Source organism: Pezoporus wallicus, unplaced genomic scaffold, assembly GCF_028554395.1.
Source record: "Pezoporus wallicus isolate ANWC-B61680 ecotype Strahan unplaced genomic scaffold, APGP_CSIRO_Pwel_v1 scaffold_7107, whole genome shotgun sequence".
NCBI lineage: Eukaryota > Metazoa > Chordata > Aves > Psittaciformes > Psittacidae > Pezoporus > Pezoporus wallicus.
Window position 1 is genome coordinate 2,987,896 of NW_026642114.1, and position 14,882 is coordinate 3,002,777.

At 49.9% G+C, this 14,882-nt stretch overlaps 1 protein-coding gene across 1 annotated transcript in view; it reads right to left on the bottom strand.

The window, feature by feature from the left end:
• PAPPA2 (pappalysin 2) overlaps positions 1–14,882 on the bottom strand; it is an 86,259-nt gene that overhangs the window by 7,173 nt on the left and 64,204 nt on the right. Inside the window, exons 17-20 of the mRNA XM_057427046.1 lie at positions 14,206–14,374; positions 13,370–13,502; positions 12,136–12,245; positions 9,375–9,446 (exon numbers count right to left, since the gene is read on the bottom strand). Of these exons, the coding sequence (XP_057283029.1) occupies positions 9,375–9,446; positions 12,136–12,245; positions 13,370–13,502; positions 14,206–14,374 (484 nt within the window). The remainder of the gene's footprint in view (positions 1–9,374; positions 9,447–12,135; positions 12,246–13,369; positions 13,503–14,205; positions 14,375–14,882) is intronic.

The following is a 14,882-nucleotide window of genomic DNA, read 5'->3' on the forward strand; positions in this document are numbered from 1 at the left end:
ATGAGCCATTAGTGGTTGAATGATCAGCTGGAGGAGACAGGAGGGAGATGGCATGACAGGAAAGATGGGAACAGGGCTGGGCAATAAGCATCTGCTGGGGAAATGTCTCCCTCCACTGTGCACATGGTCTTCCAGGAGCCTTGCAAGGTTTTCAAGAGCAAGTCCCCAGAGGCATCAGTGTGTGCTCAGCATCAGAAATGAAGAAGTAGCAGTGCCAGGCTTTCACGCACAGCTGGAAACCTCAGACCATATGGTGGTAGAGGGATGTCAGCCCAATCCGGGGCTCACTGAACCATGGGACTGAACCTGGAGCTGTCCTACAGTTGGAGACCACTGCAGTTTCAGGGGTCTAAGACATGCAAGAGAAGCCACGTTCCAGAGGCAAGCCACTGCATGTGGCAGGGGGGAGCAGGCATAGGTGCATGGGGAAAGGAAAGCACTGAGAGGCTGCTGCAGCCCTTGGACAGGGATAGGCAGAGGGCAGCTTCTCCCTGACAGATGCCTTTTCTTCCTTCCCACCTCAGCCACTAGCCAAGGTATTTCAGAAAGCTCTGGGAGGTCCCTGGGAAGACTGGAAGAGTACCCAAAGCCTTGTTAGAAGTCTGGTTCACTTAAGGCCCCTATGCATCCACCACGCAAGATTGGGTGCCTGGAAATTCCCCTTCCCATCCCTGCCCACATACCTCCGACATTGTTCCAAATCACTGTTTCCCTGCAGAAAACTGGGGCTGGTGTCAGTCCCTCCAGCCACAGACGTGGCAGGAGCTAGTCAAAGCGATGCTATAGCGCAGTGTCCCCAGGACACATCCCTTTCCTTGCACACACACACACTCATGCTGGTGAGGCAGAGAGCCCGGCCATTCTTGGCTCCCCCTGCTTGCCCAGGGAAGTTGACTGGGAATGCAGACTGTGGGAGGAAATGACAATGTTCATTGTTTGGATTAAATATTTTTCTTGGCCCATTCTCCATTGCAGTGTGCCTTTTATTTCATTATTTTTTCTCCCCCCCTCGACACCCCAAACACATTCACTTTCCCTCTCTCCTTCCTGAGGCTCTCCAGCAGCAAGGAGGAAATCAGCTCTGCAAAACACAAAGAGGGACGGAGAGGGGACAGGGCTGGCTTCTGCTCAGAAAGCTTTTTGGTATGCCTCACTGCCTGAGCCATTCAGAAGCAGCCAGCAAGCTCTACCTGGCCCATTGCAGCCAGGGAAGCAGGGTGAGCATCACTCAGAGGAGAGCTCCAGAAATCTGGCAAGAGGAGCCAGGGACAAAGTGGCCTGAAGAAGGGAAAAGAGACACAAATTACTACAGACTTCATGCTTCATCCACTCTTTCTGTGTCTCCCAGGTTCTGCCCCCTGAAGTGTCCCTCTGCTCCTTTTGGACCAAGGCAACCATCCCTTGGAGTCACATGCCTGCAGGATGGCTTGTCTGGAGACATCATGGACCTGCCCTGTCACCTCAGACACAGCCAGAAAGCAAAATGGAGAAATGCCAATTGTTTCTGAGCTTGCTGGTGTCCCCAAGCTGCTTGTTTGTCAGCTCAGCATGCAGACTGCTTTCATCACATCTCAGATCTTCAGGAATATCTGCTCCAGCTCCAACATCCTCCTCCCCAGGCCTCACTAAGAAAACTGAGGTTTGCTGCTTGAGAAAGTACTCCATACACTCGAAGGAATGCTTCAAGGAAGAGGTGATAGACAAGAAAGCAACATCCTGCTGTCTGGTTTCAGCCTGTGTGCCACCACTTGTACTGCCATGCCCAAGGCAAGCAAAAGCCCAGCTCCCAGCAGTCTTGGTACGCGGCTCTAGGCGTTCCTTACACAAAGGGAGTTCCTTGGACATGGGTTTCCTGCAAACATCTAGGCCTTGTTTGAATCAGTCTGGATTGAGTTTGGACAGGATCAGTGTCTGAAGGGGGATGGACAGCAGAGAGGTTAGATTTCTGCTTGGTCTCCAGCCTGAATGATGCTGTAGATGACCATACCAGGAGACCAGGTCCTTGCCTTCGTGTGTGAAAGTGCTCCTGTGTCCCAAGACAAGATTTGGCTTGGACACACTTCTGCGACAGAAGTATGTGGCCCTTAGGGCTACTGAATGGGGATGCATCTCTATCCCTGGTTTGCTCTGTGCCTTGCTCCTCAGGGACCCCATGTCACGGCAGACAATGATCTGTGAAGGGCTTTGCCACAGTCTATGGAAGCAAAATTGAAGAAAAGGCTGGAAAGCTGGTGCAGATGAATACCACAGCAACGGAGGTCTTTGCTTCCATAGAAGCATCTGTGTCCGTGATTGATTTATTCACAGTGGGATGCTTAGCCTTGTCCTTTTTACACCCTGATCTCAGTGCTAACAGGAGCAGAGAAACAGAAGCAGGAAAGAACAAGTGAAGAGGAGCAGAGGAAGTTGTCATGTGTCAACAGTGCTCCTGGCAAGCATGGCGATTTCTGGAGATGGGTTCTAGTGCTCACCGTTCACAGGGATGCTTCTGCGTGCAAGAGAGAAGCTAGGACTTCCCATGCCATAAGTACCAGCCTGCAATCCTGCCCTCAGCAGCTCGCCTGCTGCATGGATTAGATCTCCTGCCAAGCCATTTGTGCAAAATATGTTGCAGGATAGAACGGGTTATGGAAAACAAGCCCTGAAAACCACAAGGGCCTCCTGACCCACTTGTATCTGGTTTCTGCCAAGTTCTTGTTACAGATCTTAAACAGAAAGAAAAACAATGTACAAAGGATGAAGGAGCTGAAGGAGAATGAATATTCGTGTTGGAAGAACAGTTGGCTGGACTATGTTTGGGGATGTTTGTTTATTATCAGAAGCAACTCATAGGTTTTTATTTCAGCTTTCAGTGGCTTGACACTCCCTCTGTGTCACCAGCTGCATGTCTGAGACCGCCAGGAGAGGGGAAAGAGGGACATGGATACGGATGGAGGATGGCACCTGAGCTGAAAGAGGTAGAGAAGCAGCCAGGGCATCCCGAGTGCAGACCAGCCTGTACAATGAGGCCTGGGGGAGCTGAGGTTGCCTCCACCTTTTTGAGCCTCCACCACCACTGTTGATGTGCCTGGATGCTACTCATGCCAAAAGGCCCCCATTTTTCAGGGCTCCTTAAGCCTGTCCCTGCAGGCAGGAGAGTGGCGTCCGTCCCCTGTCCTTGCACCATGCTGGTGTGTGACCATTCTATTTCCCTCTGCTTTGTCTTTTAAGAAAATCAAGTGTCTATAATCACACTCTAACTGTGTGCAGGGGACAAAGATCTTCTCATAGTTTAGGAGAAGTATGCCTCAGCTGAGATTTTTGGAAGAGATATAAATTTATTTGGGCTCATCCTCTGGTAGGATACAACCCAAGCTAAGCATCCCATGCTGCTCATGCTAAGAGCAGCACGAAAACGTATTTAGTAGGTATGTAGCGAGGTCTTGCCTTCTACCTATCCAGCACGGAGGGCTTTGCCTTCACCAGTCAGAGGCCAGGTCTGATCCAGAAGAGACCACCACCTGCAGTCCATGCTCCTCATGCTCCCCCATCATTTGCACTTGCTACATTAAGCATGGTGGAAGGTATAGCCCTGCCTGGTCCTTTCGGTATCTGTTTGTGGCCCTGATGTCCACTGATTTGTAACTTAAAACTACTACTCACCCCTGCAGCCTCATGTGGACAGACAGTGCACAGTACTCACTGTGTCCAAAGCACTTTCCTTCACCTGTCTGGAACAAATCCCTTGCCAGTCCCAGTGAGGGCTCCCCAATTCTTCATCCGTCCTACCTAGCACCTCTGTGACTTGGCAAACCTCCAGCCACCTTCTGTTCTCCAAAGCTGGTTTAGGGTCTCCTTGAAGGGTAGCTGTGGCATCCCCTTAATAATTTTGAATATTTTTTCCAACAGTGCTGCATCCTCTTGAGATGTGTAGGCCAGCATGTACTATCCAAAACTGGAATGTACCAGAATCTAGGGCAGTCCTGTTTGGTCCCCTGGATTGCAGTGGTTTTAAACTTTGGCATTGGTGAGACCCCTGACGGAATAGCAATCATGTGGACTGCCTCTTGCCTGCTTGCAAGAGCAGCAGTCACATCCAGTTGGTTCCTCTCTGCTTTTTCAAAGCCAGACAGCAGACAGAGGAAGAGTGCAAGATGGATAAAGATGTCATGGAATGCTCTCACAGGGACAAGAGATGAGAAAGTGATGATGTGAGCATCACAAGAGAGTGAATGAATTCTGGCCATGTTCTAATACCTAGTTGCTCTAGACAGCCTCCTTGGAGAAGCTGGGGTGCCTGTAGTCCCCATTGCCTTAAGCCGCAGGAGTGCAGAAGATCTCTTTCCCAGAGTGGAGCATCCCACCATGTTTCTGCCTGGTTTCCTGTGCTGAGCTTTGTCATGCTACAAAAGCCCCCCCAGGTCTGGGAGGAGGGACAATCAAGGCACCCTAGCCTGCTTAATGGTGAGGAACAGAGGCAGCTGCCTGCAGCTGGAGCCCAGATGCAATGATTTGCCCAGGGAGGGAGTTGCACGCTGTCTCCTGTCACATTACAGCACAGCAGGACCCTGAACTTGGATAAGACTTACCATGCCCCCTATTGCATGTGCTTTCAAAGGGGTTAATTCTGGCTGACAAATGCTGGACACAAGCCGAGCGAACATTTTGTGCATGCTGCTGGGAAGAGCTAAGGACCCATCCGGGTCCTTGCCTACCTATTAGATTGCGAGATTCAAGAACGTCTTGCAACCACAAACACACTTCAATCCCTATCTCATCATTTCCATTGTAAATGGGAAACCTCAGGAAAACCACAAAACAGGGAACAGATTAGTGTTTACGATTGTGATAACATGACCAGCAGCACACACAAGGGCTGTGAGACCTTGTCCTCATGTGGGGAAGACCTGAGAAATTCCCAGCACCTCATGCTCACAGCAGCTTTCTGGTATGGCCCATCCTCACCCAGGACATGAGGATAAGACCTCAAGCCAAAGTCTCTGCACATTCCCTCAGCACACAGGCAGGGCTGTTCAGAGCAAAGCACAGCAAAGCCAACCTCAACCAGAGAAGGCACTGAGTCACCTCAGGAAGGAAATTGCTGTATGTGGAGGCACACCACAGGTATAGTAGCTCTTGTTCAGATCCAGCCATACCAGTATGAAGCTCTGCCTCCCAGTGATCTGTCCAAAGCATGCTGCCTTCAATCCCTTGCAATAAACTCTTTGCATATTCACACAATAACGAAACAGAGCTAGAGGTGGAGGTGAGGTCATCATGTTGCAAAATGTAATTGTTCCCCAGCAAAGCCTGCCCACATTCACTCTGACCACTGCAAGAGCACCCTGTCTTTCTCCGAGTGTATTTGAACAGCAGAGTGATAGTTACTCCATCCTGTGAGTAACACTAAAATTGATGACAACATACCTGATCTTTTCCACCTAAACCACAGCCACAATGTGAGCCACAGGAGCCCCTGCGGTGGGAGACAGAGGGATGCAGAGCTAGTGAGCTGCACAAACTAGGAGATGTGCTATAGCAGACACACTCAGGCACAGACTATTTTGGAACATGGTGGGAATAGTCCAAGGGAGCAACCTGGATCTCTGTACATGCTGTATCCTCTTTTGAAGACAACAGCCTCACTTGCTCTTTGGCACAGGAGGAGGATAAGCAGAGAGGCGGTTACCTTGTGATGGCTTAAGAGAACCTGCCCCAGATGTTGCAAACACCTCCCAAGCACACCCAGCAGATGAGAACACCAGGACCATGAGCACCTCCTCCCAGATCAAGCCAGGGAGGGGGGGTTTCTCTCTTCCTCTCTCCACTCAGCCCCAAGCTCCTTCCCGCAGTGCTGCCATCTGTTTTTCTACTGATGGCAGGGGATGAGATGTTCCACTGGCCCTCGAGAGGCAAAGCATGCTCGGCACTAACTCATATTCCTGATGGGCTCCTGGAAGGGTCCCTTACCGAAATACGTGCCTCCCTGCTCTGGTGATGGGGAACTTGGCAAGGCACAGTGGGAGACCAGGAGGCAGATGGATGACCAGATTAATGGAAAGAGAAGGGAAGTGGGAAGAGAAGCAACAGATGAGCAGACAGGCTGATCTGCTGCCAGCATACAATAAAGATGAGTGAGAATCCCTCTAATGCCATTGTGTGGTGACCTGAACTTTCCAACATGAGGCAGGGCTCCAGCTGGGACTGGAAAAGTTGGGTCTTGGCTACTGCTCCCATGCCGCAGCCTGAGGTGTCTCCACCAGGGAGAGACAGTACAAGCAGCCAGGTGTTCTGGATTTCTCTTACATAGGGTTGTTCCCCAACTGAAGCATCCAGATGAGAAAGCTTCCTCATCCAACACACTCTTGGCACTCAATGGAGAGGCAATGGCATCTCTAAGGAGTGACTCACACATGAGGTGACCTGGGCAGTCTACTGGAACAGCACTTTACTGCCCAGTAGAGGGGATAGGCTGGGATCCCAAAGAGTTTTTCTCCAGTAAGGGATTACTGTGAAATGAGGGGGAATGTGGGACTAAGAAGCCCCATGGACATAGCAAGTCAAGCCGAACCACATCAGACCCAGCAGAGGCTGTGTTCTGTCCCTGCAGGACATTGTTTGTGCAGGTAAATGAAGGGAGGAACAAGAAAAGGAGATGGGGGGGCACCATGCACCACAGATAGGTGACCAGTTATATTCCATCTCTACACAAATCTTGTTGTCTGATGTCCTCACATCCTGCAAGAGATTGAGTCCCAAGTTAAACAGCCTCTGAGAACCGCAGTGTTTTTGGTCACAAGGATGGGGACAGAAGAGGTATAGGAATGAGAATGGAAGCCAGAGAGATGAGGTGAAAACAACATTCAGGGCATTTTCTGTGGTCAAATATGTACGGGGAGGATGGATGGGATACTGGTAACACCTCCCTTCTTCCCAGTGCCGAGCAGCAGCTCCCAGAGAAGTATTTTGAATGAGACACGTTTGATAAGAGTTACTCTTTATGGCAAGACAATGATTACTATAAAACACATGTGAAAAAAAGTTATCTAGGAAGACCTGCCTTATCAATTTAACCTTAACAACTTGCAGCATCATAGAAGAAAACACAATGAAATGAGTAATCAAAGACATGTACGTGAGAAGTGAGGAGGAGAACAGAAAGAGGCAGCTGTGAGCTGTATCAAAAAAGGAGAGCATCAGCTGAAAGAAACTATCCGAGGACGAATCTTCAGTAGTATTACAGTGAGTGCCTGTGACCTTAAAAATAGGCCTGCACTGATGAAACTGCTAATGAAGAAGAAGGCATTGTTCCACAGAGAAGATCGGGATATCTGTCAGATAGTTAGATGACCTGAAGGACTAGACAGAGAAACAGGATGACATTCACTTCTATAAAATTGAAGGGCAAGCTCTTGTACTTAGGGTAAAACATCTGCTGTTAGCTTGCAGCTCATCAGTTGGAAACAAAGGAGGTAGAGAAAGATCTGATCTGGGTGTACTTGCTGACCTCAGGATATCTCTGAGCTGCCAGACTGATGCAACTGCAGAAATAACAGATATAATCCTGTGTCCTATCAAAAGAGGCATCCCCAGTACAAGGAAACTGTGCAGGCCTTTGTTGAGACCTCAGCTGGAAGAGTATGTACTGCTTAGTCATTGCTGATGAAAGATTAACTGAAAGCAGAAAACACATTAAAAAGTCTTCAAGACTTGATGAAGAGCATGGACTCTCCACCTTTTGGTAGGATACTGCATGATTTTTGCTTCCTTAACCTCTTTTATGCTAAGGATGCTGTCTAGGTTTGCTTTCCAAAAGGGGATGACAAGCATCCAGGAGCAGAAAGAGGTCATGTTGGCCATGAGCATGGTGGCCAATGAAGAAATAGTGACTGTTCCTACAAGATGCTGGGACTTCAGGTAGTTGGTGCCTATCTCTCTCTCTCTCTCTCTCTCTCTCACACACACACACACACACACACACACACACGCACGCACACACACACACACATACACAAATAAGCTGGCAGTTTCCACCATCCACTGTGGGATCTCTTGCTGAAGACACAGATCCAAGGTGAGGTACACGAGGAGGAAAGGATAGGTTTGGTCTGGTGTACCTGAGCCTAAGGGAGCATCCTCATGTCTGTGCCCACTTTCTGTCACCTGAGCTGCACAGGAAGGGAAGATGAAGCACCTCACACCCCATCTGTTTTTATTTTGGAAGGACTCAAAGAGCACAAAGAGCACTTACTCCCTTGCTAGTAGGAGAGCACAGAGAGGATCACCACAACTGTTTGGACTCCTTTTTTCATGTCAGCCCATTCTACTTCAAACATGTTGCCCCAGAGCTGAGCTAAAAGATGGGATTTAAAAAGACCTGGAACTCCCAAAATGCCACAGGATTCATTGCTAAGCTCGCTACTATCAAACACCTCACTAGCACACAGTATCTCATTCCCCTACACTTGCAGCCCATGCTTTGTAGTAGACACACACAACACAGCCATTGACTTCGGGAACTAACTGCTGCAGCTTCTGCTGATCATAACATTTCCTTCCTGGGGACGTGCCCCCTGCAGCATCACATTTTCCACAACTCTTCAGCTGACAAAGAGCTGAGCTAGGCAGAATCAGTGAACAAAAGTAATCATTTGCATTAAAAAGAGCCCATTTAAAAAAATTATCAGCAAAACCCAAAGTTATTTTTAGTGCACAAACTTCATTTACATTTTTTTTTTGGTAAAAATCCTAAATTTTTAGCAGAGAGCATTCCAAAATACCCTCTCTTTTCACAAGTAGTGCTTGACAAAGACTGCCTATTTTTAATTTCCTTTGTGAACTGACTCCAGGCTGCCTATGACTTTCTCCTGCCTGGTCATTATTCAAAGCGAAATGAGTGGCTAACCAATTTCTGCAAGGAATTCTTTGTCTGCAGATTCTTCAGGAGCAGTTTGTTTTGCATGTACAAGGCTGGAAATCCTAGTTGTTTTGGTTGGACGCGTGAGTCACACAGGGCTTTTCTGGATCCATGTTACTCTAGAACTGCGGTTCTGGTTAAGGAAATATTCAGGCTTGGAGTCAGCACAGGCTTTTTGGGGATACCCCTTGCCAGTGAAATCCTTTTGCTAGAACATTCTTCCTAGCCTGGCCAGAAAGCTACAGGCTAAGAAGGAAATAGATTATTCTGCAGCTTTCATTCCCCAGTGTCACCCTGGCTGCAGGAGACCAGAGATGCTTCTCTGGCCTTTCTGGTCAGCCAACAAGCCCTGGCCCAGCTCATATGGAGTAAATATGAAGTCAAAGCCACCCAGGTTTTTGCTGGAGCAAGTCTTCATATTGCCACAAATTCTACTGCAAGGAGCAGGCAGCTCATATTGTGGGCAGGGGGGACTTACCTCGCATGACTGGATGCAGTGAATGACAGAGGGGTCTGGATACCACCGCAGCCTACCCGTGCACACAATATGCTGAGGAGGGAAAAAAAGAGTGGTTAGGGGAGGTGGCAGAGGAAGATCAACAGCCACCAGTGCTTTCTAGAGGCAGAGGGTTTCTCACAACACTGCATTGCTCATTGCGGTGCAGAAAAGCAGGGGCACCTCCAGGACCCTCTTCATTCACCTCTGCCCTGCAAGGAAACCCTTTGCAACCTGTTTGGTTCACCCACAAACCAGGATACATTGTTAAGGCAGACATTAGACAGACATGCATGTATATGTAGATGCATATAGATGCACAACTGTGAGAGAACAAAGAGAGGTGGTGGGGACCACCAGAGAAGTGAGCTTGGATAGCTCATAGTATCTGACTTGGCCAGAAGCTGCTGCTTGCAGGAAGCCACTCAAGGTCATGGCAGGTTGATGTCTGCCATCACCCCTTTGCATGATGCTGGATTCACCAGCTTCTCAATCACACAGGATGCAGGTTCAGCTAGTCATCACTCAGTGTCTGTATCAATTTGCTCACTGATCCCTGCTCAGGCTCTGAGACCAGGTCCCAGGAGGACTCACCTCCCTGGACCTGGCCTGAAGCAGATACACCAGACTCACATTCACTCTCAGGGCTGTTATTGCTGGTATTTACGAGACATGAACTCAGTTGCTGCAGCCAAATGGACACAAAAGCAAGATGTGAAGGGCTCGGTTTTATTGCGCTGGAATTCACCATTCTGCTCATTGAGCAGGGGTTTGTGGGGAGCACTCATTATACAGGGGGAAGAAAAGCCCCACCGCACATGCAATTTCCTCCTTGTTAAAGCTCAGGCAGACTTTGAAATCTGAGGCTCCATAAAACAACGGCTAGCCTGTGAAAGTGTCCTAGGATGCCCTTCACAGCACAGGAGTTGCACAGAGGGGCACATGTGTTTTCTCCTAGCCTCCCATTTGAAATGTGTAGCAGCAGACAGAACAGCTCCAGCATCCCTGGCTGGAATAACATTTGGGGATAGGGCAGCTTTGCTTGCCCTATCCCCAAATGTGAGAGATAGATGTAGAGACCTGCTGCAGGTCCTTCTGCTGCATATGCAATTGAGACAGTGATGGAGCTAGTGCAGGATGAGGTCCTGGCAACCCGCAGCCAGCGTAGGGAAGGCAGACCTGCAGGAAGCCACTGTCAGATGTGGCAAAGGTTGGGGTTGCTGAATGAGCTAGCCAATTCCTGATCAGTCCAAAGGATGTTTGCGACCTAACCCTACTGGGGTGTTTCATAGGTGGTTGTTGTGCAACTTGAATGGCATTTTAGCATACTTATACTAGTATACTCATATTCCAGGCTGGGAAGAAAGGGCAGAGGGCAAAACCTGCTCAGCTGCAGGATTCAGCAAATCAGAGCTGAAAAGAGAACAGGACCATGCCCTCCACGAGTGGCCTCTGCAGCTCCCTGTGTGGTTCACCCCATCCTCTCCATCACCTTGGAAGCTTGGCAGCTCCCTGGAATAGCAAGTTCTTGGAGGCCTGGAGGAGCTAAGAGGGGAGCAGAGGCAGGAGCCAGGGCAGAGAGGAAAACAAGACGGTGCAGAGAGAGGGCTCCTGGCACGGGGGAGCAATGCTTCTTAAAATAACACCTCTTCTCCCTCCTCCTCTCTACAAAATGCCTCCCTCGCACGAAAGCCCACAGCCGTGGCAAAAGGGAAGCCGAACGCCACTGTCTTGACAGGCCAAGCCATCTGATCCCTCAAAGGCGAGGACTCCTTCCAAGGCTCGTGCTTAACCGTCCCACACACCCCAGGCATCCTCACCCCCCGGCAGCGATTTGTCGTGGATCTGATTCAAAGCAATGTACAGTAGTATCCACAGGCACGATGCTGGGCCTCCTGTGGGTTCCCAGGAGGAGGGGAAAGCGTTTGGATGGGAGCGCTGGCTCCTGGGAAGATTGTTTGCTTTTCTTTGTTCCACCTCCTTCCTTATGCATCTCATTTTATTTTAAGAAATATTACCCCAGCAGAGCTGCTTTTTGGGAAATTTGTGCAGGGAAGATCCAAACTATTTGAGTTATTTGAGCTGGTTTGCCTACAAAATGACTAAGAGATGGGAAGGGAAAGGCTCCCCAGCTCCAGCAGCAGAGGCAACAGGCCGGCCAGCGGGTCCTGGCAGCCAGAGACACCTTTCAGCTGACAGTGCCCTGCCTCCTCCCTGGCAGGAAGATGCCTACCTGGGGTTCCATCTTTACTACCAGGTAACTGGGGACCCAGGCTCACACCATGCAGGGGCAGCCTTTCCTATCCCCGCACACAGCAGCTTAGCATGTTTAGGCATGCAGCATGCCCTGAAAAATCAGTGGGATTCCTGCATTTAACTTCATTCATTGTGGTATCCTGCAACTCCTTGAAAGCTGGCTTGGGAGCTGATAACTTACTGAACTGAACTTTGGTATGGGACAGCAGGAGGCTGTGCAGTAGCATCTGCAGGGGAGGGAAGAGGAGAAAGAAATGGTGAGAGGGAGGAGGACCCTGGCACTAGAACCTGGTTATGGGGAGCAGCAGACACCTCCAGAGCATGCAGCCTGGGCAGCTCCTTGGACCCCGCAAACTCAGAGGTCACTTTTGCTGCTTGTCTTTCCAAACCTTACCCTTCTTCACACAAGGTAGAAATTTCAGATAAAAACCATCAGAGAGGAGAGGAGAGGTGCTCCCCTCTATGCTGCCTCCACCTTCCTGCTTACCTGGACTCTGGTGGGCTGCAGACGGTGATCCATCGTCTCTGCAGTTACGTTGTCGGGCAGTATGACAGGGTCGCTGGGAGGTATGATACAGGAGGGCATGCACACAGCACCTGCAGGAGGACAGAAAGCCTTGAGGACTTCAGGAACAAGGCAATGATGTTTTTCTGGGAGACACTAAACCCATATATGTAGGCTCCTTACCACATCCACTACTCCACTACAGGGTAGAGATGGACATAGAGGAGAACCTTCTCCTCCCAACCTGGGGTGACAATTCCTTCTCCAAATCCTGAATTATTCAAGAATATACAGGAGTTGTGGCCAGTTCCCTTCTCCCTTGAGGGGAAAATTGAAGGTACCCTAACAGACAGATTCAGGCCCTGATGGCAGGACATGGGATCCAGCATGAAAATAAGTCTGTCCTGGGTGCTATGGAATGTTTATTGAAATATTAAGAAGCCTCTTTCAAAGCTTTTTGCCGCTCTGGATTCCCACTGCCTTCCTATGACCCAGGAAGATAAAACAAGCTGCAAAAAACACATTGGAAAACTAGGTGGATCCCAGCCCTAAGCCCAGCCTCACATCAGGTCTGCCCAAAGCTGAACCTTAGTAGGCCCTGCCCTGGGACTCTCCTCAGCCTGTTTTGATCAGACCCGGTGAAGTGGTGTGTTTGCTTCAGGATGATACTGGCTCTGCTGAAGCATCCCGTCCAGCGGGATGCCAGACTGAGCACTGCAGCTTCTCCTGAAAGCACAAAGAGACCAAGTCCTGGAGAAAGAAATGGATGATGTGGTCCCTCATCTGGCAAAAGTGCCCTGCTACACACAACTGGTGCGACTTTTATCTGGACCTGCCACATTAACCCTGCAAATGTCAGCAGCAGTAGCAAGCAGAGAGACCTCGAGGGGGATGAAAGGCTAGAGATTACAAAAGTTACTGCAAAGGGCTGGGTTTACCCTAGAGACAAGTCCCTGCTCCTTCTGAAAAGGAGAGATGCTTATACTGGAGCCAGCTTTAGCTTTGAGTCTTGCCCATGATTACAACCAGCTCATGCACAAGACTAAAGCCAACCCTGGCTCTATGTTTAGAAAGAGAATGAAAAAGAAAACAGGATATTTTTAATGGATCTAGTGGGGATTGGTACAAGAAGAAGAGTCATCATGACCATCAGCTCTATGGGAGGGCTGAGTCAACATGAAGTTTGGGTTTTGGTTTAGCTTTTGTCAGTCCTCACCTATGCCATGCCCCTGCTCGCACTTGTATTCCACAAAATTCAGCTCTGGGGGTGGTGGGCAGGTGCCACGTAAGCTCTCGCACAGTTTGAACTCCTCTGTCCATAAGCCCTCCTTGGTGCAGACGATGGGAACCTGCAAAACAGAGGGAGAGCAGCCAGCTTTACTACCAGCAGCAGCAGGGCTCACCCTGACTGGCCACTGCCCAGCTCTGAGGGGAATAAAATGCAAGCACCAGCAAAGTCCAGAGGGAAGTTCTCCAGGGCAGCTGGATTGCAGCAATCTGGTCCAGCCTAAGTGTGCTTTGCATTACTGACGAGAAAGCAAATTGTTTTCCAGCTGCTGCTGGATCCCACCAGAGGGAATCAACTGCACTTCTGACAAGACCATTCCAGCAGGCTGGATGAGAAATATGGGTGGCAGAGCCAGGCAGGCAGCAGCCTCCATGCCCAGGTAAGCCCCTTGGTTAGCAAGCCTGCTGCAGCAAGGTCGCCCATCATCCCAGGTCAATGCATTCGCAGCAGCTCCCCAGACCCATTGGAAATCCTCTACTTTTGCTTCCCAGCCCTTTTCACTCAAGAGAAGCAGGCTTGCTTAAGACCACTGTTTTTTGGAAGAGCAGGAGATCATCCTCAGGTGGTGGTGCGCCCTGTGCCGTGGCTGGTATCCATCAAGAAAAGCTTTGGGTTTGCAGGGCAACTTGCTGTTTGAAGGTACAAGGGATGGCCAAGCTGCCGTGGGGCCCCTCTGCACAGCGGGGCATAGGGAACCCTGCTCTTTTCAGGTGTTCTGCAGCACAGCACTTGGCCGATCTCTGCCTGCCCCCCAGGTCACTCACCTGTTGCTCCTGTGGCTCACAGTTGAGGACGCACTGGCTGTCCAGCTCAAAGCCCTGGGTGCAGTTGTACATGCCCTCGAAGACAGGAGGGGGTGGCTCACACACCACAGGGATGCAACGCCCCTCTTCCCACTGCCCGCTCTCCAGGCACTGGACCTTCAGGAACTTCCTGGGAAAACACAGAAGGGATAAACCCACACTCAGCCAGGACATTTTCTCCTTCCGGGGGAGACTGCAATGATTTAGGAGCACCAGATGCTTTTTCCTCGCTCACTTTCCCACTGCTCCTCATCTCTTGTGGTGCTTCTAAACCATCTATCTGCCCCACAGCCTCTGTGGGTCCTGGGCTGCTTTGTCTCACCCCCAGTAGCTACATACTTTGCTATGCATGGATGGAGCAAGCCTCCAACAGTCAATCCTGCTGGCATTCACCCAGCTAATCCAGAGGCTCCTCTTTGTAATCCATCCAGTTCTGTCAATCCTGCTCTTGACGAAGGTCTGTCATATCCCTGCAGACCAATACTATTCTCTGCTGCTAAAACAGCCCAGGTGCAGGCTACTTGCCAAGAAAATCATGAAAAAGAAAGGAAGAAAAAGAGCAGGAGCAGAGCCCAGCAGGTTTTCAGTCTCCTGTCCTTGGCAGCAACAGACACCACATCTTTTATATCGAGGCATCA